We start from the raw sequence: 26,493 nt of genomic DNA, 5'->3' as shown, positions 1-26,493 counted from the left end.
CGCAGTAGCTTTTCCCTGCCGAGTAAGCCCAGAGCGGGGGAGCTGCAGACGTGCCCACAGGACATGGCATGTAATCAATCGGATGAATGGCAAGGCATGTGCTATTCGTGTGAGTTTAGTCTAGCTGGGTACCTGCATACCGTCGCTCGGCGAAAACCCATCAGCCGTGCAGGTCTCTTGTCTTAGGGTTAGTTCTTGTCTGTCGCGGCTGCTGTGATGGTCGTCATGGCCATCATAACTTATCCACGGGCAACTCCCTGGTCAACACCAGGCACGACGTTGACAGTTTTAATTTAAAGATGAGTCGAAATGTGAAGTCAAACGTCCTTATGCATAAATCTTAGATTAATGTTGCGTCACGGGCGATCAATCAGTTGTCGCACATCCAGCTGATATCCTTCTTCAACGACTCCGGCCTCAACATTATCATATTTTGCCAAACAACGCCTCTTTGGTATCGTATTGATACTTGAGGTCCATGTGAAAGTAGTTGGGTGTATCTCCACGTGCAATTTCCCACGCCTTGTCGAGTGCCTTCAGCACTTCCTCGGGCAACGGTCCCTTCTCGAGATGGTTCAGGTTATCCTCAAGCTGGGCACCACTTGAAACGCCAATGATCACGCCATCCCGTCCGCCGTCGGTGACCTTGAGTGCGGAATGGTGCACGGTCCAACGCAATGCCGTCTCGATCATGCTCAGGCCATGCTTCTCAACCGCGCCTTCAATCGTTTGGAGGGCTTTGAATGTGGACTCCTTGAAATATCTGTTGCGGTACATCTTGCCAATGTTGGTAGTCGAATCGCTGAACCGACCCTCAGCGGGTACCATGTCCTTGCTCTTGATCTTGCCACTGAAAAGACCGCCGGCGATGGGGTTGTACACCACTAGATCAAGACCGTATCGGCGACATGCAGGAATCAGTTCTGCCTCGATAGACCGTGTAATGACGTTGTACATGGCCTGGTAAACCGTGGGCCGCACCCAGTTGTTTTGCACGCATGTCATGACGATCTCGGCAACCTCGTATGCAGAAAAATTGGATATACCAAAATTGACAAACTTGCCGGCCTTGTGTAGGTCGTTGATGGCGCGGAGTGTGTCGGCAAAGGGCGTGCCTCGGTCGGCGGCGTGAAGGTAGAGGAGCTAGAGCATTTTTCGGTCAGTCACTGAGGAGTAACGGAAACAAAAAGGCCAAAGCTTACATCGATGCAGTCGGTGCCCAGCTCTCTCAAACTGAGGTCCACCGACTCCTTGACTTTATCAGGAGCATTCATGCCATATTCCGACGGGTATTGGACCTTGGTCGCCAGGCTAAGGCCGCGTTGCTTCCACCCAACCTCGCGGGTAAACGCCTCCTGCTTGCCACCAATGTACACGCGGGCAGTGTCAACCTCGTTGTATCCGCGCTTCTGGAAGATGTCAAGGACCTTGCCGAACTCGTCCACGGATGTGACGCGGGCGCCTGTAGCCTCGTCCGGGCCAAAAGTCATCAGACCAAGGATGACCCTGTTGGTAGGGTTCTGGGCGATGAGAGGCATGATGACAGTGGTGTGGGTCAAAATATGCGCAAGAGGCTAAGATGTTGTTGCTTCGATAGCTGTGTCCGGCTCGCTGCTGGGACGAATGGTTAGGTTCAAATTGCCGTCGTTTATCTTGGCGAGTCCAAGGGATTGCATACCTGGACATATACTACTTACAACCCAAAGTACTTATCTCGTGAGCAGCCAGCGTCACTGTGGGGTTGACGGGCCCCGAAAGTCAAAAAGGGCCCGGACGCGGGGTTGCCTTTAAGGTAACTCGTCCCAGGCTCGTGTTCGTAGACGTCATTTTGCGAGGACGGCGTTGGGGCCGACAAACCAAAAATCTCGGGTAGATGCCCGATAGTTATCGAGTCCACAGCCAATTGACTGGCCAATTGCGGCTAGAGACGTACCAAATGTTGTCCGGAAATATCCAAGTCGATGGGAGAAGACGACGGCCGGTCTTTTGCGGGGTACAGTCACGTGCAAGTGCGTCTCATTTTGCACTCTGACTCTGATCGGCGCACGGCATGGTGGGGAAATGCCGCGTGCCTCAGGTGATCGACCGCACGACCTGAAAATCCGGTAAATTGAAAACGCGGTCTACGCCTGCCCGTTCGCGTCAGAGACACGCTCCCTTCGCGTTAGACCTTTCTCTTTCCTCCCCATTTCCCATTTCGAACCCTTGCACTCGCTCCACCAGACTGGACCGCGCGCAAGCGACAAGAGCGCCGTCGGCCCAGCAATTGAAGAAAATCCAAAAATTGACTCGGTAGCTATCGATCGATCCGTCGCCTCGTCGCAAGCCAGTACCACCATCACCAAAAACAGCCTTGCTAAACCTGGAGCTGGAGCTTTGATACCTTTTTTTTTTTTTGCTCCATTTTCCAATTAGACTGTTCATCGCCTTCCACTACACCAACCATCGAATACCCTTTACGAATACCTTGGTGCATCCGTATGCAGCGACCCTAATTCGACCAGATCAACAAAGCCGGATTACTTGCATTGCTTCCTCGGGTCGTTCGATCACTACCGTCACTACTTGCTACCTCCCTTCCCCCGAGCGTCATCTTCGTCGAGAACCAGATATCATCGTGTCTCCCGCCGACTCCCCCGATCCTTTCCGGCTCCGGCCACCGCCAGGCCAGATCATGGTCAAGGCAGCAGCAGCAGCCAGTGCCCCGGCTGGGCCTGGCATCTACAGTGCGACCTACAGCGGGGTGCGTTGCCATCTTCCTTTATTATCTTGCGCGCGCTTGCATGGCGGGCCTCTGGTTTATCCCTGCGGCTCGCCGCTTTCTTCCATACCTGTCTGATTGCGACGCCTTTGCGCCGCAAACTCCATCTACCGCTCGTCCTGCCATATCGCATGACATCCACCCTCCTTCCCTTGCCGACCCCTTGTCGTCTTCTGATCGGGACCTCGCATCTGCTTGTATCTCCAAACATGCTCGACTTGGCACAAGATATATACACACCATGGCTGCGAGAAACCCCTGTCTAACAGTCACGGAATACAACAGATACCTGTATATGAGTACCAGTTCGGAGTAGATCTGAAGGAGCATGTAATGCGCCGACGTGTTGACGACTGGATCAACGCAACACATATTCTCAAGGCCGCCGGCTTCGACAAACCCGCGAGAACTCGCATCTTGGAACGCGAGGTACAAAAGGATCAGCACGAGAAGGTCCAGGGCGGGTATGGAAAGTACCAAGGTGTGTACTTGCATTTGCGGCGGACCTCTTGGCTACCGGTTGCCACCTTACCGCTCCGGAACCCGGATTACTGACACTGATCATTCGCGAGTCTACCAGGCACATGGATTCCTCTGGAAGCAGGCGAGGCTTTGGCCCACCGAAACAACATATTCGACAGGTTACGGCCCATCTTTGAGTTTTCTCCTGGGCCTGACAGCCCGCCTCCGGCCCCACGCCACACGAGCAAACCCAAGCAACCAAAGAAGCCAGCGGTGCCAAGATTCAACAACAAGGCTCGCGCAGTAGCAAAACAGGCAGCACCACAGCTACATTACCAGCCCTCCCTACATCCCCACGATGCCTACGAGAACGGGGACATGTTGGTGGACGAAGACGACACGCCAGACAACCTGACCGTCGCTTCAGCTTCCTACATGGCCGAAGACGATCGTCCAGACCTGTCGCACTTTTCGACCGGACACAGGAAACGCAAGCGCGAAGAGCCTACCGAGAGTATGATTGAGCAGCAGCATAGAATCTACGGTGATGAACTGTTAGATTACTTCCTGCTGTCCAGGAATCAACCGACGCCAGCCATGCGTCCGGAACCTCCCGTCAACTTTAGGCCCAACTTTCCCATAGACGCAGACCAGCATACCGCTCTCCATTGGGCTGCCTCGATGGGCGATATCGACATTATCAAACAGCTTTTTCAGTTTAATGCTCAGCCAGATTCGAGGAACGTACGGGGTGAGACACCGCTGATGAGGGCCGTCACATTTACCAACTGCTACGATAAGCAAACCTTTCCTGTCGTTCTCAAGGAGCTCTTCCACACAATCAACATCCGGGACCTATCTGGTTGCACCGCCATTCATCATGCGGCCATTCTCAAGGGCGGTCGTGTTCACAGCCCAACGTGTTCACGGTATTATCTGGACAACATCCTCAATCGATTGCAGGAGACTCAACACGACCCCAACTTTGTTCAGCAGCTCCTCGACGCCCAGGACAACGATGGCAACACGGCCGTTCATCTTGCGGCGCAGCGCGGCTCGAGCAAATGCATTCGTGCCCTCCTGGGCCGTGGTGCCAGCACTGACATTGCGAACAACGAGGGCATGATTGCTGCAGATATGATCAAGGAGCTCAATGCCAGTAAGAAGTTGCGCTCAGTACCACAGAGATCCTCGTCTCCATTCGCACCCGAGTCGGCTAGGAGACAGGTTTCATTCCGCGATGCGTTGGCTGGTGATGTCGGCGCCATGACCCTTGGCGCGGGGAACAGCCACAGCAACAAGATGACAGCCAGCCTCAAGTCGGAGGCCGCCCTCACCGTACAGAACAGAATCACACCTCTGGTCTTTGAGAAGTTCCACGATCTGGCCAGGTCCTACGAGGACGAGTTCACGATAAAAGACGAAGCCGAGCGCGAGGCGACACGAATCTTGGCGAATGCACAAGCCGAGCACACCTCTTTAACAAACAAGCTTGCGGAGCTGGGATCGCAGCTCTTGCCGCCAGAGCAAGCTTTCGGCATCGACGGTGAACTGGAGATAGTCACAGGCAAGGTCAAGGCAGTCGTCTCCACACTAAATCGTCTTCACGTCGAAGGGCTAGTAGAGCGGGAGCTGGACGCAAGCATGAACGGTGATTCCAATGGGAATACCAACAGCATCGAGGAGAGGCTCGCTTTGGCCAACGAGCTTCGCTATCTTCTAGGCGAACAGCAGATGGCCGAGACAGAGTACATTGAGGCACTCAGCATGGTGGGCACGGGCGAGAAGATCGACCAATACCGGCGACTGCTCAAGAACTGCCTGGGTCCCTTGGCGGAAAACCTCGACGACAACCTGGAGGAGCTCGTTGCCATTATGGAAGAAGAGGTGTCGGATGGCATGCTGAACAGTACCGCCGACGGCCCATCATCGGCAACAAACGGCCTGGTGGGTGGCGAGACGATGGACCTTGCGCCACCAACATCGGCTCTGTAGAGCACGGCCGGGATTTTAGCTTTATGCCTCACGCCTCCACTGCAACTCCCTGCTGCCGGCGACTTCCCACGTCGTGTTGGTCCTGCGTTGTTCGGTTCACCGATTTGGACGTCTTCGTCGCCTCTTGCCTGGGTCGATCTGTCACTAGGATCCTCGCCAGTGACCTCCAGGGGTTCGCCCATGACTTCGCCGCCGTTGAAGCATGTAGAGAAATGTGCTATTTAACTGCGCCCCAACAGCTTGATGGCGGGTTTGCCGAGAGGCTAGAATCCTCAGCCTCTTTAGTCACTGTTTCGTCATGTACTGCACAATGACTTGTTGATTTTCATTTGTCTTTTCTTCTCTCGCTGCTACTCACTAGGACTCCAAATGGGATCATGAGGCGTTCAGGTGGTCGGTTTAGGGTGGCAACAAGTCTCTAATTCACTTTGTACAAGTATAGTATCAATACCTTCAGCGAACTACGGTACGCTTTCCCGCCAACCAGGCCCTATACCCCGGCTTTTGCAGCCCTGCGCAGCCCTGTCTACCTTCCATCTGTATGAATATATCAGCCTAGTCTAGATCCTTCCGTCCTTAGCTTCAAAGCGAGGCTCGGGGATGACAGGCAGGAAACCAATTGTGGCATGCCATACCTCTTTTGGCCGCGCCCCAGGAATGTAGTCCGCGGTCTAGGTAACTTGATGACGTTGCTATCGCTTCGGTGAGTTGAACTCGGTAATAATTCGATCGTGCTGCCTGTTTATACCTTGGCACCAGACGAACTCGGAAGTCAGTAGGGCCAGACAAAATATGCCTCCACAATGGTTGCGATAGGAACTTGCAACCACACCGAAGGACAGGGTGGATACAGCGAGCTATACATTTTCTCTCTTGCTTGAGATGTCGATCCTGTCACAAGACCAGAGATGATGAGGATGCAAGAATTTATAAATGCAACTCAGTACTACCTCTTTGAGTTGAGATGATTACTAATATAAATCTGACTTGAAGAGCCGCAACGGGTGAGGCCAAACACGGGAATTGTTGTCACGTTGCATCGAAAGGCGACAGGAGACAGCTGCCTGTTTCTTTCTTGATCCAGGATAAAAGTAGCCGTATAGAGTCTTGCCCCTCGTAAGTCATCCAGTTAGAAGCGCTACTTTCAGGTTGCGGATTCGAATCCTTCCGATTGAGATTCCGACGAGGCAAGCAGTGGCATTGAGTTCGATAAGTAAGCGTGCGGCAGGGATGGCCATGTAATATTTCGCCATAGTTTTATTTATGCACCTAGGTTGCCTCCCTCCCTAGTCTTCCCCGTATTTTGACCTGTGAGGGTAAAGCAATGTTGTTTACAAATTTTAGATGGGGGAAGAAGAGAGGGAGAGAGAGAGAGAACAAAAAACACGCCTTTCGAACTACCGAGTTGGCTTGGAAAATATCAATAGCATTAGGGTAAGCGAAGATGCAGCATGGAATGGCGTCAATCGAATGCAGGAGAGAAAGGGTAAAGTGGAGACAGAGGTGAAAAAAAAAAACCTGCAATCCTACTCGAATGTGTGGTTAGTTTCTCGGTCGTCTGATTGCAGGTACCGGCTGCCGCTTTCTTTGATTGTAAGGGTCATGAATGGCTCGCGGATCTTGTAGGGCTGAGGGGCTGAAAGATAAAAGAGCCGGCTGGGCGGTATGGTTGGATAGCAGCGACAGCCGGTTCTCACCTAAAAGTCGAGGCGAGGAATGGGAGGGGCAAAGACGCGAAAGCTGAAAACAATCACCGAGTTCCAATCGGCACGAGAAAAAAAAAAAAAAAAAAAAAAAAGAGTCAAAGACGCATCAGCAGTGGCGAATTGGTAAGGCGCCCGTAAAGATGTCATGCCGCTGACAATTGGTCACTCAACGAGAGGGAACGCCTTGTTCTGGGACTAGAAACAGGGGGTTTTTTTTTTTTTACCGTCTTTTATTTGAAATCGCAATCGCAATCTTATTTTGCCTATGATTATAAGGTAGCAAAAGACGGTCTGACAGGTGGGTTAGTTAGTTCCAGGCAAGGTAATCCTAGTCAGATGCAGCAGCCATGACAGTAGTTTGCAATATGGTCAGTCTCCTGTGCACTATACAAGCAGAACTTGCTCCGTAAGCGCTATTCTTTGCGGCCGCAACGCTAATTGCCATCGCAAAAATGTTCATCTGCATAGAGACGGGGTATAGATTTGGCGGTCAAGGGCAACCTTGGGTTCGATAACCAAGCAGTGTTGTCAGTAAGCCCATCACAGGCGGATTCACCATACACACCAAAGGTGCGCAGAGCGGGGCGCGGACCCAGCAGGAGCGGTAGTCATCTGACAGGACAGGTTTGGAATTCGGATCGCAGCAACGAGATTATTGCAGTACTGACAAAAGGCCGACAACCTTGCAAATCGAGATTTCTTTTGTTGGTTTTATGATTGGAGTTGGTAGATAGCTTGTCATCACTCGCGTGGTGATCCGCCGCTCCACCGAGCACAACCAAACGAAACCCCACATCGTCGTCCCCGGCAAGATTTATTCTTCGCATGTCAACAGGCAACCATGGTATGGGATTGGATCGGAAGCCCTTCAAGTCCATGTCTTCTTCCTCCTCCACTCCTGCCGGCTTTCTTCTCTATTCTTGCATCCCTGATCCCCTCTCCGTGGTGTGTCTTGGTCGTGCCTCGCAGATTAAGTGGATGAGCGCTCACATCCTGGTGCTGTCAGCTTAGTTTCCCATGGCGTCGGCCTGCTCGTCATCACTGCGAAGGTCACGCTTGCAAAATTCCTGCCCATGTCAGGGTTGTATTTGTTGGCCTGCAATCCAACTCGTTTCCATCCCTTTGTTCACTAACCCGGGCCAAGCCAAGCCAGAACGACCAGCCCTACCATCTCTTGGCGAACCTGGCTGCGCCCAAGTTGCGAGAAGTGACCGGCTACTGCGTACATAAGTATTTATTTGAAGACGGGCATCTGCTCGCTTGGATGTCTCATTCCGTCACCACCACATCGTGACAAGGTTTTGTTTTGCGCACATTGAATACTTAGTTTCCAGATTCTCGACGGGCTTTTTTTTCTTTTCCTCACCTGTCTCCTCCACAAAGGTCCAAGGCTTCCGACCTAAACTAGGCACCTGCAAAGGCAGTGGGGTAATGTACCTGCGCCTCAAAATTGCACCGCTGACTTGGGATACCCATTACCAACCAAACCCTTCAATCGACGTACCACACCATACCAAACCAACCCGAGTTTCTACCGCATTTTTATGCGCGCGCTTGTTCCGGTTGTTGTTGTTGTTGTTGTTGCTGCCTCTACTATTGCTTAGTGGTGGTGGTGGGACTTCTGTTACGGTACTGATGCTCTACATCTCTGTGCCCCTTATGCGCAGTCGGGAAAGTGTCTGTTGACGTACTGATACTACCACACATCGTTCAGCACTCGCATCTCGATTTAGAATCGATGCCTCTGGGATTTTGCCCAACCTTGGCATTTTAAACCTTTTTTTCTTTGCCCAGGTCTCACAAAACCCACATGTTGTTCCTGGTACGGCGTCAAACTCAGCTTGCAATTTAGGGAAACGCTTGCTTGGGTTTTTGTGCTTACCCAGTTGCGTCGGAGGCCCCTTTGCTAAGCCATTGGGTCCACCACTTGCGAGGCAAATACGGGCAAATTGATCTCGAAACAACTGGGGAGTCGTTGGTCGAGGATGTCGCCCTTCTTACAGGCTTCAGAACCGCTCTTGCTCACGCGAGGTACGAGATTTGCAAGCGAGAGCAGCCTCAATCTCACATCGCCCCCTGATAACACAAATGTGGAAGCCGCTCCAACTGCGGGTCATGTTGGAGTTCGGCTTCTCATTCAGCACGCCGTCCATTCCAATATATATACGTCTACTCTCCTTGCTGCAGCAACAGGAGCAGCTGCAGTGGCAGCGGCCATCGTCTTACTGTGTATTGCCAAGAATAGAAACAGGTCCTTCCTCTGGTCTTACATCCCGATAAAGAGCCGGGCAGTGGTCACAAGCAAAAGCAGTCAAACTGCGCGCGTCAGCGGACCAGGACTATACCCGGAATCTAACCGTCCTTCGAATAATTATACGCAAAACGACTTAGCGGCGTGTGATCCTGTAGTTGCTGGCAGTAGTGGCAGTAGTTTTGCGTCGACCGGTGCCAGAAACCCATTGCCGGCCGCGGATCTGACGTCGCTCCTATTCAGCCAAGCGCAAGGTGCCGGCGACTACACCCTCGACCAAATACCCATATCCTCACCCACACCATTTAGCCTGTCCGGCAGGCCAAAGCTGCAGCTGTGCCGCCAGGATCGTCCTTGGGTACCCCAGTCAAAGTCTAGCCAGCAGCAGCAATCCGATCAACAGCTGCTAGTCAGCCATTTCATGCCACCTGGCCACCAAGCAGCCAGTGACCGCAGCAGCGGCATGCCTCTCCGGGACGAATTTGGCCGACCCCGACGGCAGTCACGTGGAGTCAGCATTACGCCCAACCCGGGTAGTGATGCTGGTTCTCTCGCGGCGCCTGTGCACCAATCAGACGGTCTTTTGCGCCAGCAACTTTCCCCTAGTGCTTCCGCTGCCGATACCGCCTCGGATAGGGCCTCAGTTTCGCTTCCTCCCCAGTCATCGTCGCCTGTTTCGGCTTCATCAGTTTGGACAGATGGGGCCTCAAGTAGAACCATGGGTGGCGGTGACACGAGCTGGCCGGAGCCTTGGGTCCATTCCTCATATCCTAGGGAGGATGCAGAAAATAGAGAGAGGGGTGCCGCCTCACATCGGCCCACAAGCTCGATGATACCTCCTGTCTTGACAACACAAACCAGGGCTCCCACCGACTCCAACAATCCAACTCCTCGCCAGGTTCCGAGCCGGCCACTTGTGGCACCGCCCCTGCTATCCTTGGACACGAGCGAGGCGCCGGCAGTGTTCACCTTTGAGCATCGACGAAAAGATTACGCAGCATCCATACCGCCCCAGCTTGATAGTGGCGGCAGTGGCATTGACCGGCTGGCATTGATCTACCAAAACGATTTGCCGTTGCGCTTGACTACCGAGTCCGAGAGCCCTTTTGGGTCGGAGCTCAGCTCGGCCGCATCAGGTTCCTTGTCGCGCGCATCGTCAGCAACCTCGCCTGGAACGATATCGCTCGCATTCAAGGGCTCGTCTTCTTTGGTGCCTGGCAGTCCCGGTAGCTCGCAGCACAAGACAGATGCATCTACGCGACACCCAACACACACGAGACCGGCGCCGATCCCCGTACGGAGAGTGGAAAGCAACATGGGGTCTACGCATGAATCGACGGCCACTACAACATACGACTTCCATGACATTCACCAAGGCGCCCCGTCTTCATTTCCGCCCAGTTCACTTCTCCTTCCGCCACCGCCGCCCGGCTCCGATAACTACGGGCTTGTCCTGACATCTCCCGTGTATCAACATAGTCATATGGATGGCGCAGAAGATCATGACGACTACGAGATGACGAATGACCCTGAAGATGTGTTACAACAGGATGACGCACCAGTCTGGATGAGGCACACACGCTCCTTTGGCGGCGGCATCTGCCTTGCCTGCCTTGCAAACGGCGGCGGGTTCTATGGCGAGAATGTTCCTTTGGAGGAGCGCAGGCCGCGATAATTGGACTTGGGGTCCAGCTGTACCAGAGGACAACAAACATGTACCACTTATCAACAGGCCTCTCAGACCAATCCAGGGCCGTACCCAATACTCCCTTGCGAGTCGAGTTCGCGGAACGGAGGTGTAGTGTTGGCCCGCGTTGGAATTGGCCTGCTTACTTTGTGTTTTGAATCATGCTGCCCTTGATTACACAGCTCGTTGCCGTGCGTCTTGGCTTTCGTATACTCTTACGCCTTTCTCATTTCATTTTTCCGCTTTGTTGCGTTACAATTCTTTGTTAGTTATGCAAATGAGGCTTGTATATTATGACGGCCAACGAGACCACGATTTTTCTTAATACCAGAACATTCATATTAGTTACTGCGTTACATGGTCCTCTAATTCCCACATACTAGACTGTAGGAAAGCTACTGGTTTATTACAAACCAGCCATTATCCGCCTGTTCAAGCTATATGGAGCATCTGATAACCATAAAACCCATTCCCCCATTTTTGCCCCAGGCCCGGTGGGCGTTACGCATTTGGTCAAGGTTCCACTTGGGCTTTACAGGCACAGTTATCTTCCCCGTACGACACAACTTCACCAGGGCCTCGAGATGCTGATGAGAATCCAGATGATCGCGATCGATATGATAGAACATGATGCGACGAGTGTCGTCTCCGATCAACCGCTTGAGATGTTTGGTCACTACTTTGGCGATTTGCGGTAGCTGACTGGGGAGCCTTCTCTGGCCGACAACTGGCTCAGAAGGTGACGAGGATAGCAGATGCTGGTTCCGCCCGTGTCCGACTAGCATCGCCGGGCGGGTGGTGGCGAGGATCGAGTGCGACTCCTCCCAGCTCTGGAATCCCGAGGGATCAAAGACGGCGTCGGCACCACCCTGCGCCTGCACGGCGTCGATCCAGTCTTTTGTTTGTATAGACGAATGGGGTGACCTCAAGACCTACGAGGGTCTTGTGGTTGCGCTCAGACGCAGTGCCAAAGATGTTGGCGCCGCGATGCATGCGTAGGGTGGCGAGGGCGGACGCAGACGGCGTTCTCTACCATATCGTAGGCCGTGTTCCAGCTCAGGGCCAGGGCGGTGGCGAGGGCTGGCTCGATACCTCGAGGGACGCGGACGAGGTGTTTTTCCTCATTACTAATACATTCGGCTTCGGCGTCGTAGACGGTGAGGGCTGTCACCAGGGTGCCCTGCTTCCAGTCTGCGTTGGGACGGCCGCAGGCGCGAGGCCCGACAGAGACGACGTAGCCGATCATGCAGTAGCCGGGGGTGAGAGGGACGGAGCGCTGCATGGGATAGAGGCCACGAGCCATGGCGACGTCCGCGCCGAAAAGCCTCAGTAGAGAACCTGCACTTGGACATAGGAGGCCGGCGGGGTGGGATGGTGGCGGTGACGATGGTCAGGGACTCGGAAGGGTCGGGGCTGAACTTTGTGACAACCACTATACGGATGATTATACAATCTGGAGTTAATGGTGGTAACATTTTCAAAGTTTATATCGGATTTCACACATAGCCGTATTAAAACACGGCTCCCAGTTTATACATTTCCAGGAAAGTAGTAGACTTAAACAGAAGCGGTTGGCATTGTAACCGACCGCACCATTGTCGTACACATTCATCACCGCACTCAAGTTGGCCTGGGGCAGTTGCTCATCGGGATAAAGGCGGTTGTGTGGCCTGGTTTCTATCAAGGCCGGCGGCCAAATGCGAGATGGAGTCGACACCCTTTCTAATATTAAAGAGACCATCGGCGCAAATATTACACTGGAACTAGTAAAGAGGGTTTAGGCCAGTCCCATCAATGGGATTAGGCACGGGCGGCGCGGGATATTCACGGTCCGTTCGTTCAAGGCCGCTAGGACGGCGTGCGCACTTGGGACACCATTTAGGGGGACATATGGCTTGGCATACAAACCTGCATGGCCTCAGCTAAACGTACTTTCCTCCCGTCTAATAATCGGTCTCTTTTTGTCTCCCATACACGGCGGCGCATGAAAAAGGTGTCCACGTCGCCGCCGCACAAAGGCCGTATATAAGCCACCCGCAGCATACACGGCCACGACACTAATGACCATGGGCCATCGGAACTGATCCGGTCGGGAAAATACAATCGTGGACGCATACGAAAGGAGTTCGAATAGATTCTGGAACGACGCCTCGACGGTGGAGAAAGTCCCGCGATGTTCCGACTCGACCTCCTGCACGCCCCTGTTAGCATCGCAACAATGCCTGCATGCCTGGAAGGACGCATGCACTTGCTGCTTTCTTTTTGAAAAATCTTTTCACTCACATCCTGGATAATATTTTGCGCGCACAAATCATAGCCCCAGAGTCCGATGCGACTGAGGGCAACGGTGACGACAAGCCCCGTCGCAGAGGATAGACCGCCGGTGCCCTTGCCAGAAGCATCGGCAAAAAACCATGCTACAGCGGCGGCGAGCCAGGCCATTTGCCAGCAGAGACTCCAAATACCTCCTCTGACGATGCCGATCCGCTTCATCAGGCGAGGCGCAATCCACGTGGCGCTCAGCTCAAACACGGTGCTGACGGTGCGGGCCACTCCGACGTGCAAGGAGCTGTAGCCAACCGAAACCAGGTAAGTTATCATTTGGCCCGAGAAGGAAAGCACAGTCAGATAGAGCAGCGCAAGGGAAAAGGACGGCAGGAAGGCTGGATGGCGGAAGTAAAACGGGAACGAGTCGATGGGCAAGACGCGATAGGCCATGCCTCTCATCCACGACAAAGCAGCGGTCCCGGTAGAGGTCGTCACTCCCGATTGCGCAGGCGCATCTGCATCCTCTCGATGAACCGCGAGGGCTGGCACATGCTTGTAAACCTAGGATAAATTTTAGCATAACTATGCAGTTAGTTTGACCGGTCAAAGAAAGGTTCACCTGAGCGATGCAGATATATTCCACTGCCACCGACAGCATGCTCATGGCCAAGGTGGTCCAGATGGCAACAAGAGTCGATGCTCCAGCGATTGCTGAAATGATCAGTGGTCCCACTAGCTTGCAAAAGAGGTCGATCCTCCGTATCCTTGCGTTCAAAACTAAAAAAAAACCAACCACCGAGTTAGCGAACCCGCGATGCTTTTCAGACTTGGTTACTTTCTGTTTTCTGGGACGACCGAACTTTGGCGTGTTGATTCATTTCCCTCGGTGATTACGACAATCCAATCCCTCTCGACCGACACTAGGTTCATGATGGCGCACAGCTTTTCGACGCAAGCCAGCACCACAGTCAGGGCAAAGAGGCCATCCCCACGATCGGGGGAGTCCAGCCAACGACCCCGCAATTCCAGAGCCCAGAACAGGCCGCAGCTCAAAGCAACCGCCAGCCGCTGGCCGACGATCGATATGCGCACCACCGCCAGGCGATCGCCACGGTCAATCCAAGACCCAATCGACTGACCAAAAACAATGGCAGCGCCGCTCCGGGCCAGCGCGTAAACGGACATGGGTAGCAGCGTATCACGGAAAATCGATGCCAGGAAGAGCACGGCGCCGAACTCAAAGAGTCGGGAGTTCCACGTGGAGAGGAAATGCGACACGTAGAGCCGCAGCTCGAGCGATGGAGGAATCCCATCGTGATGTCGGACAGGTGGCGAATCTAGGTCCATCACTTCGGCCGTCATTACGGGCTCGATTGCCATAGGTTGAGTGCCACTAGAGGCCATGATGCGGAAGAGCGAAGAGTCCAAACCAGACTTTGTAGTATTTGTTCGTGATATTCGTGACGCCGCAGACGAAATGCCGCCAGATCGTTGAACATGGCCGGGCTAAGCCCCTCAAGTCTCCACCACTAATATACGACCGTTTTCCTACACAGCTAAAATCCGCAAAAACTGCTTGCGCCAGCAAAACATACAATGCGTCGATTGATGTCGCATGGTGGCGTAGACCACTTGCTCTAGTGTAACGGGCATCCCTAGTTCCGTCGCCTTTGATTTAACGCCTCCGTGTCTGTTCCTTTATGACTTTTTTTGTATAAACAACCTCGCGCTCCGCCTCTTCGACTTTGTACAGCCACAGCTCACCCGCTTCGCATGTCATGCGACGGTATTCGGTGCCAAGCTCGCGGTCAAAACTAGTCGACCTTACTTTAGTCATGGAGGCGATTGCGGCAGCTCTTCTAATCTTGAGGAATAGCAGTGCGGTCCTGCAATTATCAATACTAGGAGGCACATCTTCGCCAGGCCCTCTGCCAGATTTAGATCTTCCAAGTTATGCTCCAGGTTGGCTGGAGCCGGTACTGATCACACATGGTGACATGGCTTTGTTCGTATTACCTTGCCAACCGCAAACTCCAACTTGACCCTGTCAGGTAATATTACCACGCTGTTATATGTTTCCTCCAGTTTTCGGCAGACGGATACAGCAAACGACTCTAGTCCAAGCGCCGACACAATAGTTGAGTTATACTCGAAATTCCGCGAAGCCTAGCACCGCTACCGGCTAGGGGCTTGGAGAGAGAGAGAGAGAGAGAGAGAGAGAGAGAGAGAGAGAGAGAGAGAGAGAGAGAGAGTAATTTCTTATGGCCGCCATTTGGAGTAGTTATTAAACTGCTTGAGAAGACTGTCCTAATATCGCGTCGGCCGAGTGAAAAGCCCCTGAAAATAGCAATATCCTGTACTCGGCTTTACCGGCGGTCGTGCAGCCGTCTAAGCAAGGTTTAGTGAGAAGCGCGTCATGCTTCAAGGCTGAGAGCGCACGCACCTGTATGGCGCGACGTCGTATTCTAAGCCAATATCTCTTCACCAAAAGTCGCGAACAGAGCTGCGTCAGGACTTGGTAAACCTCCTGTCTCTGCAAGCTGGTCAAGGAAACTTGATTAAATCTCCTTCCCGAATTGAAACATACTGCTGAGTCGGTCAAGGCGCCGTTACACAATGGATAAGTTGTACGGCTTAAACCTATATTAGTCCTGCACGACATAACATACAGACAATAGTATTTAAGTGAAGCTTCCAATGCCTTGCAATCCGCCGTCTGGCACGCATTTCAACCGTGATTGACAAATCGGGTGCTTGATCACGCTAGCAGCAAGTAATGATAAACTTTCTCAAAGACAAGTGGTATCCAAGCTAAACAACCCAATGTTGTAAACGAGCTAATATCTTAACCCTTGAAATTTGAAATATACAGCTATGCAAAGCTTATTTTGCTTTTATACAGTTATAAAATCATGTCTCAGTTCCATAAATATAGCTATTTATAAAAGTTTATCAGAATAGTATAATTGTACGCTTTAAATATTCGTCATTATAATAGGGTAGCTAGCTATCGCATCCGTCCAAGTTGCACACTGCCCGCTGCTTGCATCCTTTTCACTTTTACATTTTACTTGATACTTTACTATTCGTATTCCAACACAATGCGGTTTTTTACAATCTATACCTTCACGCTCCTTGCTATCGGTGGTGGAGCTACAGCGGCCCCCTATTCGTATTAGCGAGCTGCCAGCCCGCAGCCACCCTGGAGGGCGTTCGGCTTCGGTATAAAGAACTCGTTAATCTCCAGCGGGGTTAACGACGCCCCGGTGATACCCAGGACACTCGACCGATACCCCACCCTAATGACATTCTTGTCCCACCAAAATTCCGGGATAATATACACCAGCTCGAACAAGGTGCCTTGCATTCGGATCGGTCGAATCCACGGCGCGGTTTACAATGTAGGTGCACCCCAATTTCGTGAGTATTACCCGGGATAGTGAGCTGGCCCCTATTAAATCGGGTCCAATCCCTCCCGGGTCTCGGCAATATGGACGGGGAGCCAACTTCCACCCCGTCCACGATTATGACGATAATCGTTAGGTAAGGGCCTTGGAAAAAATCTAACCCAGCCGGAACCCGTTACCGTAATACCACGAGGGATCTTAACGTTTGCTTGTATAATTTATACGGTTTTGGGGTCGCCTTCGCTGGCGCTAACATTTATAAATTGTTTCCGGTATGGGAACGAAATGCATCTTTCAGATATTTAAAATACCATTTAACACTGTTTGTCGAAATTGTCAATGGTGAAACTGGGTTGCCAGCCTTAAAACTGGGATTAGTAACATAGTTGTAAATGCTCGTGAAGCAAGAAATTCGTGAACAGGTCGGTAGAGTCGACGTGCCGGACGAGCTGGTTGTTGTGGATAATATTATGGGTGTGTTTGTGGTAAAGGAAGTGGAAGTCGATAATAAAATTAACATTGAGGTTCGAGTCGATGTCCCAAGTGTAATAGAAGTCGTGGGCTTAGAAAAAGAGCTTGTCAAAGAGGTCGATAAAGATGCTAAAGTCGAGCTTGAGTTGGTGGCACGATTGCAGTATCCAAACTCCGCTTGGCATCCCTTGCCGCATGACGCACTTGTAAATCCATAGTAAAAAGTTGGTCACTGCAGCAATGGGCTTTTACAGGCATAACCTCCTATCATGCCAGCAAGGTTTCCGCAACGAGTATCCGGACTAACCGCTTTCGTCCCGACTGGGCTCGAGCGACAATGTCCAAACTTTTCCTAGCATCCGGCTCCACAATAGGCATCCAACGGGCCACAGTAGCCATATCTGCAATAAATTGGTCGGTGAATGTTTCACTATTACTTACGGCGAGCAACAATTCCCTAACGCAGAGCCTGCGCAGGTCATGGATTTATAGTCTTTGCCACAGTCCGTGATCTTTTGGGCGGAGGCTGTTTTTAAGGGAGGGTGCTAGCTCCCGACGTGGCCCTAGTCGAGGTCTGGTTTTGGGGAAGCCCAATTATGCCGCACGTTCCAAAGGCAGACTGGCATCCCGTCCCGCAACAGGCCGCCCCTACACCGCACCATCCATTGCGAGAATAGCAGTTGCCATAGGCACTACGCTGGCACGTAACCCCATTTCCGCACTTGGCGTCGAGGCTGGTTTTCGCAGCATATAACGTCAGGTACCCCCTGATGGCCACCCCCCCTGTTGGCCACCCAAAAATAACAAGACTTTTATTTTTATCCTCCAACTTCTATTATAAATATCTCGACGAATTTTTCACTTTTAGACTTACTTTTTTCTAATCTTAATTCTCCAATTTCAAATAAAACAATATACCGAAAATCAGCTTATTTCCGCCATTAAAGACGTTAATAATGGCGAATTAATTGCAAAAACCTCCCGAAAATAGGGCATACCTAAAAATACATTTCGTCACCGTTTTCAACATTCTTAACTTTGTAAAAAAATATAAAACCCTTTTTAAAAACTTTTTACTAAATAGAAAAAATATTTAATTAATTATGTATTTGCCCAAATAAATTTGGGGCTTTCACCAACGCACCAAAAACTGTGCTTTTTTGCAAAACGAATTCTTTAAACCGCCGGTAAAATATAAAATTTTGGAAAACGTTAAATAACCTATTTTTTAGTTCGTTATCCAGTTTTTAAAACCCAAAAGCCCCGTGAAATATGGTAATTATATACGTTATTTAGCATGTAATGGGTCCACTTTTATTTGTATATAAGCCACAATAGATAGTGCCGAAGTGGGGCTGTTGGGGTTGTCGGATTATCCGTTATATTTTGTGTGTTGCAGTGTGAACATAGCTAGCGCAGGGCTAATTATATTAGCTACCCTGCATTATCTTATAACGGCTAGCACGGGCTAGTTCTATTAGTCAACCTGCATTAAATAAATAAATAAATAACAAATGCAACGTATACGCGTTTATTATACACACATAAGGCCTGCCAAAACCCAAAAACAGGTTTAGCCCAGCCCGGCCCGCCAACCCATGGGCTCTTGGCGGGGGCCCGTAATAGCCCACGGGTTTTTTTGGCGGGTAAATGGGGGCCCGCGGGCTGGCGGGCTTAGCCCGAATTGGGTAACCCGCGGGTTTTCGTGCTGGGGTGATTGAAAAGGAACAATAATGTAAAAGGAAAACGATTTTGTTAAAATTGGGATAAATAATAAATAAATAAAATATATCCATTATTATAATTATCGACTAGCAGGTATTAAAACTAAAAACAACGTAATATAATGGAAAGAAAATTATAATAACTATTTTAAATAACCATCCCTCCTTTTAAACCCATTATTTTGTTTTTTATACAACCTAATTAATATTTTCCACATCCGTGTTAAGGTTAATAAAATTAACCCGGTTATCCTACTGTTTTCCTGTTTTTTATCCAATTTTTTATCCTGTTTTTCCTCCTCGCTTTTATTATAATTTCTACTAATATTATCAGGTAAAATAAATAGAAACGAAAGAAAGTCGAGTCCGCAGACGAAAACGAAAACGACGAATTTATAATAATAGTTAATTGCAGTAAACTTTTTCCAGCAATTTTGGGGAGTGTTTTACCAGTAATTTTACCTGATTTTTAACCTATAAATTTGGCAGCTGACGGAATTCTCGCTATTTTGGAGATTTTTGGGAATTTCGATGCAGGGTATAATAGGTTTTAACTATTAGGACCAAATAAAATCAAAAAGACGGGTAATGAGGATATAAATTTTTCATTTTTGGGGCCAGTACGGAAATAACCAACCATTTAAAAGTTTTGGCTGGAATATTAGGGCTATGTCCATTTATTTATAATATTTGAAATATATTGAACCAAATGCATATTTTTAATTTAAATAATAATACAGCGAACGTAGGTAGTGCAAAAATTGGTAATCAAATAATATCAAAACATTTGTATAGGATAATTATAATAAAAGGTTTTTACCTGTAAAAAAAGTGACAAAAAAACATTTTGCTGTTTTTTGCAAAACTATAAAAACGATTAATTGGAAGCGAAAACCGTATTTATAATATAAAACTATTCCCCGTACCACGCGTTGGGAAGGAGTTTTGGGGACGAATAGTTTGAGGTTTTTTGGTACCGCCTGATTTCGCGTAAAGCAATTATTAAAATGGAATTAATATATAATTGTAAAATAGAAAATGGATAAAATTTATTACCAGGTTTAAACCGGCGATTTTACCACTGCTTACCCAGTGGTATTTTTTTTCAAAACTTTTTGTGTAGATTGAGGAAAGGTTTAAGGTTTTTTTACCTGCAATCGAACGGGGAATTTGAGCGCGAAAAGCTATTTTAACCAAATTAATTAAAAATAACCTGGCGATGAATTTTTAAATAAAAACAAAAATGGTAACGAATGTGAACATGGCTAGCGCAGGGCTAATTATATTAGCTACCCTGCATTATCTTATAACGGCTAGCACGGACTAATTTTATTAGTCACCCTGCATCGAATAAATAAATAAATAACAAATAAAACGTATACGCGTTTATACACACAAAGCTTTATATATCACGTCTTTGTTCATAGTTTCAACAACAAAACAAATACGTCATATTTAATCTAGCTTAGTGGTATAATGCACGTACCATAATTTATATTATATATACGTTGAAGTGCGTGGGTTCGAATCCCGTTATGGTCGCAGATTTTCTGTGCATGCATAAGCACAATAGGCCGTTAGGCTCAATGGGCCGTTAGGCTCAATAGGTCGGCAGGTCAGTCATATAAATAAGGCCAAATCATGTGACGTGACCCCGCATTCCGGACATCCGGATCGAAGATCTGCACCTACGGATTCGAACACGTAATTCATAACTTAACCTTAAATTTATTACCTTTATAATTTTCATCGATTTAACGATTTAACGAATCGATTATGCAATAACAAAAATATATTATTTCTATTATCCGCTAGCAAACGGTTATTTGCCATTTTAACGTTCCATTAACCTTATACGTAATCCACTTTTCCCCGCGTTTAAGATTAAGTTTATTCTATTTCGTAACCTCTTCACAGGTTATAAGCCCGGATTAGCTCATACCAATAAAATCGATACCGATACCAATACCATCAAATTTATCGATTATTTTTTAACCCTATTTCGGATTAACCCGAGCCTTATACCATTCGATAGGTTTATTCACGCTTTATCCAACGGTATAATTACCGAAACCGGAATCGCACGCGCCGTCGAAGGAACCCGACCTTTACTTATACCTACTTATATACCTTAACAAACACTCGCCTATATCTTCACCGCTATTCGACCTATCGATACGAGACCTATACCATCCGAAAGCTCCTTTTAAAACCTATTTAACCGAATAACCCTTTCGACCCTAACCCCGACCGTTACCGAAATACAATACAAATAAAAAACCCTTTATTCAAAATGGTTATTTTCGACAAAATCCCAATAATAACCTTTAAAGGCACCGAAAATTACGTAATCTGGGCTATTCGTGTTTAAACGGCTTTGGAAATAAAGGGATTCGTATATACCCTGGAATAAAAGGAAGGAATTATTATTAGCCTCGACGCTAATAATAATATAAAACCCACTGGTATCCCCAATGGTATCCAAAGTGGTAATAATACCCTTAAACCTCTGGATTATAAAAAAAAAGATACGCAAGCTTTAGCCACTATAAAATTGCTGTGCGATAATAGACTTTTATTATATATAAAAAAATGCATTTCTGCGTATAAAGCCTGGAATAAATTAAAAAATTTATATAATCCCGAAGGTTTTACTTCGGATTACCTTTTATTAAAGGAGTTTTTTTCGGCCGTACCAGAATTATTCGATAATATCGAGGTTTATTTAAATAAAATAAAAAAGTTATATTTAATTCTGAAATTTAAAGGTTTAATTACCCAAAATAAGGTTATTATAGCCTGGGTTTTAAACAATTTAAATGAAAGTTAAACCTTTTTTGCACAAAATATTATCCAAATTTTACGGAATAATTCAGATAAATATACGGTAAATTTATTGTTTGCCAATATTTTAGATAAATTCCGTGGTAAGGATAATATAAATAAAACAGCAATGGTTATACGTAACCAAAAAATAAATAACCAAAAGGTTAAAAAATTTAATTGGAAAAATAAAAACAAGCCTTTACGGTGTACACACTGTAAATTAAACGGTTATATTGTTTCTAATTGTAGATTTTTACACCTTGAAAAGGCTCCCAGTGGTTGGAAGCTAATAAATAATAATAAGGGAAACCGTTACAAAAAACAGGTCGATTTTGTTAATATTATCAATAAATTTCCACCTTGGAAAAATAATAATAGTCGATCCAAAACCGTATTATTGGAAGAAATTTTAACCCCTGGCGAAGTTAAAAATTTGGTATATTATATATTTATTTATAATTATAAATACCTTTATAACGGATATAAAACTAATAAATTAATTTTAGGGAAATGTGGAAATGGATTTGATATAAAATACTGTTTTACAACGTTTGTACTTAATTTAATTTATTTTAACTTTAATCCACATATTATATTGCACTTTACTATAAAATCCTCCAATTTTATTATAAACAGTGCAGCAACAATTTATATATATTGCAATATACAATATTTAACAAACGTTAAAAATATAAATACGATTGTTAAATGGGGTAATGTTTCCCACTTAAATATAAATAAGATGGGAACTATAAAAGTCAAATTTAATAATACAGGTATAACAGAAACCATAAATAACGTGTACTATATACCAGAATTTGGGTTTAATATACTCTCTATTGAACAATTACATAACTATATTATAACTTTTATAAACAATAAAATAATAGTAATACATAAAAAATATAAATATAAAATAACAGAAGGTTATAAAAATAATGGGTTATATATTTTACCTACCCAAATTGTGGAAAATAATTGTATATTACATGCGGAAAAAAAGTCGAATAATAACGATATTTCTTCCAATGCAATATATAAACTACACGTTAAATATGGGCATATAGGGTTAACACCCCTATTGCAGTTAATAAAAACAAATAAAATAAAAATATCCAAAAACGATATATATAATTATAATAAATATACGTGTGAGATTTGCTTAACTGCAAAATCCAATCGGAAAATAAACAGGATTTTTGCAAATATTATAAATTATAATATATAAGACAAAATCCATTCCGATTTAGGTGGACCCATAAATCCACCCACGTATAATTATTATAAATATTACATAACGTTTTTGGATAAAAGGTTACGTTATTTACGTGTTGCATTGTTAAAAACAAAAGCTAATGCCTTAAAGGTATTTAATATATATAAAAAATAAATGGATAATAATACCGTTAATATAAATGGTAAAAGAACAATAAAAGAGTTTTTTACCGATAATGGAGGCGAATATATAAATAACCAATTTAAAATTGCGTTACAGAATAACGGTATTATACACTATTTTACGCCTGCATATACAAAAGAGCCAAATGGGTTAATAGAACGTATAAATTTAACCCTATTTAATAAGGTCAGGGCTATACTATTTAATAGCAAAGCACCTAACTATTTATGGGGTAAGGTTTTATTAGCCGCTATATACCTATATAATAACACCCCACATACGGCTTTAAATATACAAACCCCAACCAATATATTTTACAATATAAATGAAAATAATATAAATAATAATGCAATTTACGTAAATAATTATATATAACTTTGGGGATGTATTATTTATTATAACGATAACCATAATAAAAAGAAACTCGAACCTCGAAATAAAATTGGTATTTTAGTAGGTTTTACACCTAATATAAAAATATATAAAATATGGGACCCATATAAAAGGAAATATCTCCTGGTCAGAAATATTACCTTTATAACGGATAAATTTTATCCACATATAAACAACGAAAATACCAATATAAATAATATAAACGAGGTCGAATTCTCTTTACCAGATTTCGAGGTAAATCCAGTAAATAATATAAATATAAATAAAAATAATAACGTTGATAAAAATAACATTAATAACGTTAATAACGCGAATAACGTTAATAATGCTGATAAAAACAACGTTGTTACCAATAACAATAATCCCCAAACAGCTAACAATTCGTCTATAAAAATAAACATAAACAATAAACCCCCAATAAATTCTGCAGAATATAAAATATATAATAACGTTTTATTTACGATACGTGATATTAATAAATCGTTAAAATTTAATTTTAACGAAGATAATTACGTATTAATAACAAATTCGTTAATAGAACCGAATACCTATAAACAAGCTATGGAAAGCCAAAATTGGGAAAATTGGCTGCAGGCTTGCAAAAACGAAAATAATAGCTTAACAAAATCCAATACCTTTACTATAACGGATTTACCTCCAAATAAAATAGCTATAGCTGGGCGCTGGGTTTTTAAAAAAAAACCCTTAAATAATATAAATAATATTCGTTTTATTACGGATATTAATAAACGGTATCGTTATAAAACCAGATGGGTAGTACAGGGATTCCACCAAATTATGGGTGTTAATTACCTGGATACCTTTTCTACAATTTGTAAAACAGAAACCTGGCATATACTTATAATGCTAGCATTATATAAAGGGTGGTACGTTATTTAATATGACGTTAAAAACGCGTTTTTACACGCAAATATCGATACCGAAATATATATAAAGTTACCTACAAGGCTATATACAAATAAAAAGTATATAAATAAAGTGGGTAAATTAAATAAAGCCCTGTATGGTCTAAAACAAGCGCCTAGACTTTGGTATAAATACCTTACCAAAACGCTGATAAAGTTAGGTTTTACTGTTTTCCCATACGACGAAGGCGTATATATAAACCAAGATAATAATAGCCAATTTTTTGGCATTATTATAGTTTACCACGTCGACGATATTTTGGCATTTAATGCTGATTTATCGTTATTGGATATTCTTTATAAAGAATTATCCAAATATATAAAAATAGAATGTATGGGACCTGTATCCAATTTTTTGGGTAATAGGATAACTATAAATAAAAACAATAAAACCGCTTTTATTATCCAGGAAGATTATTCCAATAAAATATTTAATAAATTCAATATTATAAATAACGAAAAACCTTTTACCATTCCGGGGGTACCAGGTTTAAAATTCGATATAAATAAACATAAATCTATAAAATAGGAAATTAAATATTTCCAACAGAAATTAGGTTCATTACTATATTTAGCAATAAAAAGCCGCCCAGATATAACATATTGCACGTGCCTATCCGCCAGGTTTATGGCTAATCCTGGGGCTTAACATTTCAAAATTCTTGAAAATGTTTTTAAATATCTGCTAAAAAATCCCACTTTTGGCCTACAATATAACGTTAATAATATGTCCCAATATAACGTTAACAATAACGGATCCAATAAAAATAACGTTAACGAAAAGTTAATAAATAATATAAATAATATAAATAATATAAATAATATAAACCTGCAGGATAAAAACCAAAATAACGATAATATATTATTTATTAAAGGATATACAAACTCTAATTAGGCTAACGACCTAAATCAAAAACGTTCCACTACTGGATATATATTTAGCCTGTCCAACAGTTATAACATAAATAACGATAACAATATAATAAATTGGACTTCTCAACTTCAGAAAACGGTAGCTTTATCGTCGACTGAAGCTAAGTATATGGCTTTACGGGACGCCGTTAAAGAAGCCATATATTTAAATAATATGCTAAATTATATAAATAATAATTTAAAGTTGGGTTTTAACATCAAAACCCCTTTAATTTTAGTGGATAATACGTCTACCATAAAGCTCGCGGAAAACCCGGAATTTTATAAAAAATTTAAACATATCGATATAATATATTATTTTAACCGCGAAGCTATAAATAATAATTTAGTTGAATTGAAATATATACCAACTAAATTAAATATAGCTGATTTTTTAACGAAATCAGTACCCGGACCTTTGCATAAGGATCTATTATCCTATGCAAATGTTAATAACGGTGCAGAGGATAACAATAAAAATAAATAAAATAAAACGTATGCACTCGATAATTTGTTTATTATTTTATATAATAAATAAATTACGGGGGTATGTGAACATGGCTAGCGCAGGGCTAATTATATTAGCTACCCTGCATTATCTTATAACGGCTAGCACGGACTAATTTTATTAGTCACCCTGCATCGAATAAATAAATAAATAACAAATAAAACGTATACGCGTTTATACACACAAAGCTTTATATATCACGTCTTTGTTCATAGTTTCAACAACAAAACAAATACGTCATATTTAATCTAGCTTAGTGGTATAATGCACGTACCATAATCTATATCATATATACGTTAAAGTGCGTGGGTTCGAATCCCGTTGTGGTCGCAGATTTTCTATGCATGCATAAGCACAATAGGCCGTTAGGCTCAATGGGCCGTTAGGCTCAATAGGTCAGCAGGTCAGTCACATGAATAAGGCCAAATCATGTGACGTGACCCCGCATTCCGGACATCCGGATCGAAGATCTGCACCTACGGATTCGAACACGTAATTCATAACTTAGCCTTAGATTCATCACCTTCATAACCTTCATCGATTTAACGATTCAACGAATCGATTGTGCAACAACAAAAATATATCATCTCTATTACCCGCTAGCAGACGGTTATCTGCCATTTCAACGTTCCATCAGCCTTATACGTGATCCACTTTTCCCCGCGTTTAAGATTAAGCTTATTCTATCTCGTAACCTCCTCACAACGAAAAATTGTTATAGGTAATACGAATGGTGGATGACGCAAAATAAAAACCAAAAAGAATTGGTGCGGATAAATGGTCGGGTTAAAAGCCGA

At 45.2% G+C, this 26,493-nt stretch overlaps 4 protein-coding genes across 4 annotated transcripts; 2 read left to right on the top strand and 2 right to left on the bottom strand.

The window, feature by feature from the left end:
* Positions 1-426: 426 nt before the first annotated feature.
* Positions 427-1,538, bottom strand: PpBr36_10665 (uncharacterized protein; the record flags this gene model as incomplete). The annotated part of the gene is made up of 2 exons (XM_029897774.1): positions 427-1,143; positions 1,203-1,538. 2 exons carry the CDS (start codon positions 1,536-1,538, stop codon positions 427-429), a joined length of 1,053 nt encoding a protein of 350 aa, XP_029743693.1.
* A 523-nt stretch (positions 1,539-2,061) lies between these two features.
* Positions 2,062-5,218, top strand: PpBr36_10664 (uncharacterized protein; the record flags this gene model as incomplete). The annotated part of the gene is made up of 4 exons (XM_029897773.1): positions 2,062-2,105; positions 2,416-2,743; positions 3,047-3,242; positions 3,342-5,218. 4 exons carry the CDS (start codon positions 2,062-2,064, stop codon positions 5,216-5,218), a joined length of 2,445 nt encoding a protein of 814 aa, XP_029743694.1.
* A 3,691-nt stretch (positions 5,219-8,909) lies between these two features.
* PpBr36_10663 (uncharacterized protein) lies at positions 8,910-10,850 on the top strand (the record flags this gene model as incomplete). Its single annotated transcript, XM_029897772.1, has 1 exon — positions 8,910-10,850. The coding sequence occupies one exon, from the start codon at positions 8,910-8,912 to the stop codon at positions 10,848-10,850; it is 1,941 nt and encodes a 646-aa protein (XP_029743695.1).
* Positions 10,851-12,780: 1,930 nt separating this feature from the next.
* On the bottom strand, positions 12,781-14,534 carry PpBr36_10661 (uncharacterized protein; the record flags this gene model as incomplete). Its single annotated transcript, XM_029897771.1, has 4 exons — positions 12,781-13,053; positions 13,146-13,691; positions 13,750-13,907; positions 13,991-14,534. The coding sequence occupies 4 exons, from the start codon at positions 14,532-14,534 to the stop codon at positions 12,781-12,783; spliced, it is 1,521 nt and encodes a 506-aa protein (XP_029743696.1).
* Positions 14,535-26,493: the final 11,959 nt, after the last annotated feature.

The sequence above is a fragment of the Pyricularia pennisetigena genome (assembly GCF_004337985.1).
Source record: "Pyricularia pennisetigena strain Br36 chromosome 4 map unlocalized Pyricularia_pennisetigena_Br36_Scf_11, whole genome shotgun sequence".
In the NCBI taxonomy this organism is placed as follows: Eukaryota; Fungi; Ascomycota; class Sordariomycetes; order Magnaporthales; family Pyriculariaceae; genus Pyricularia; species Pyricularia pennisetigena.
This window is presented reverse-complemented; position numbering and strand designations above follow the sequence as displayed.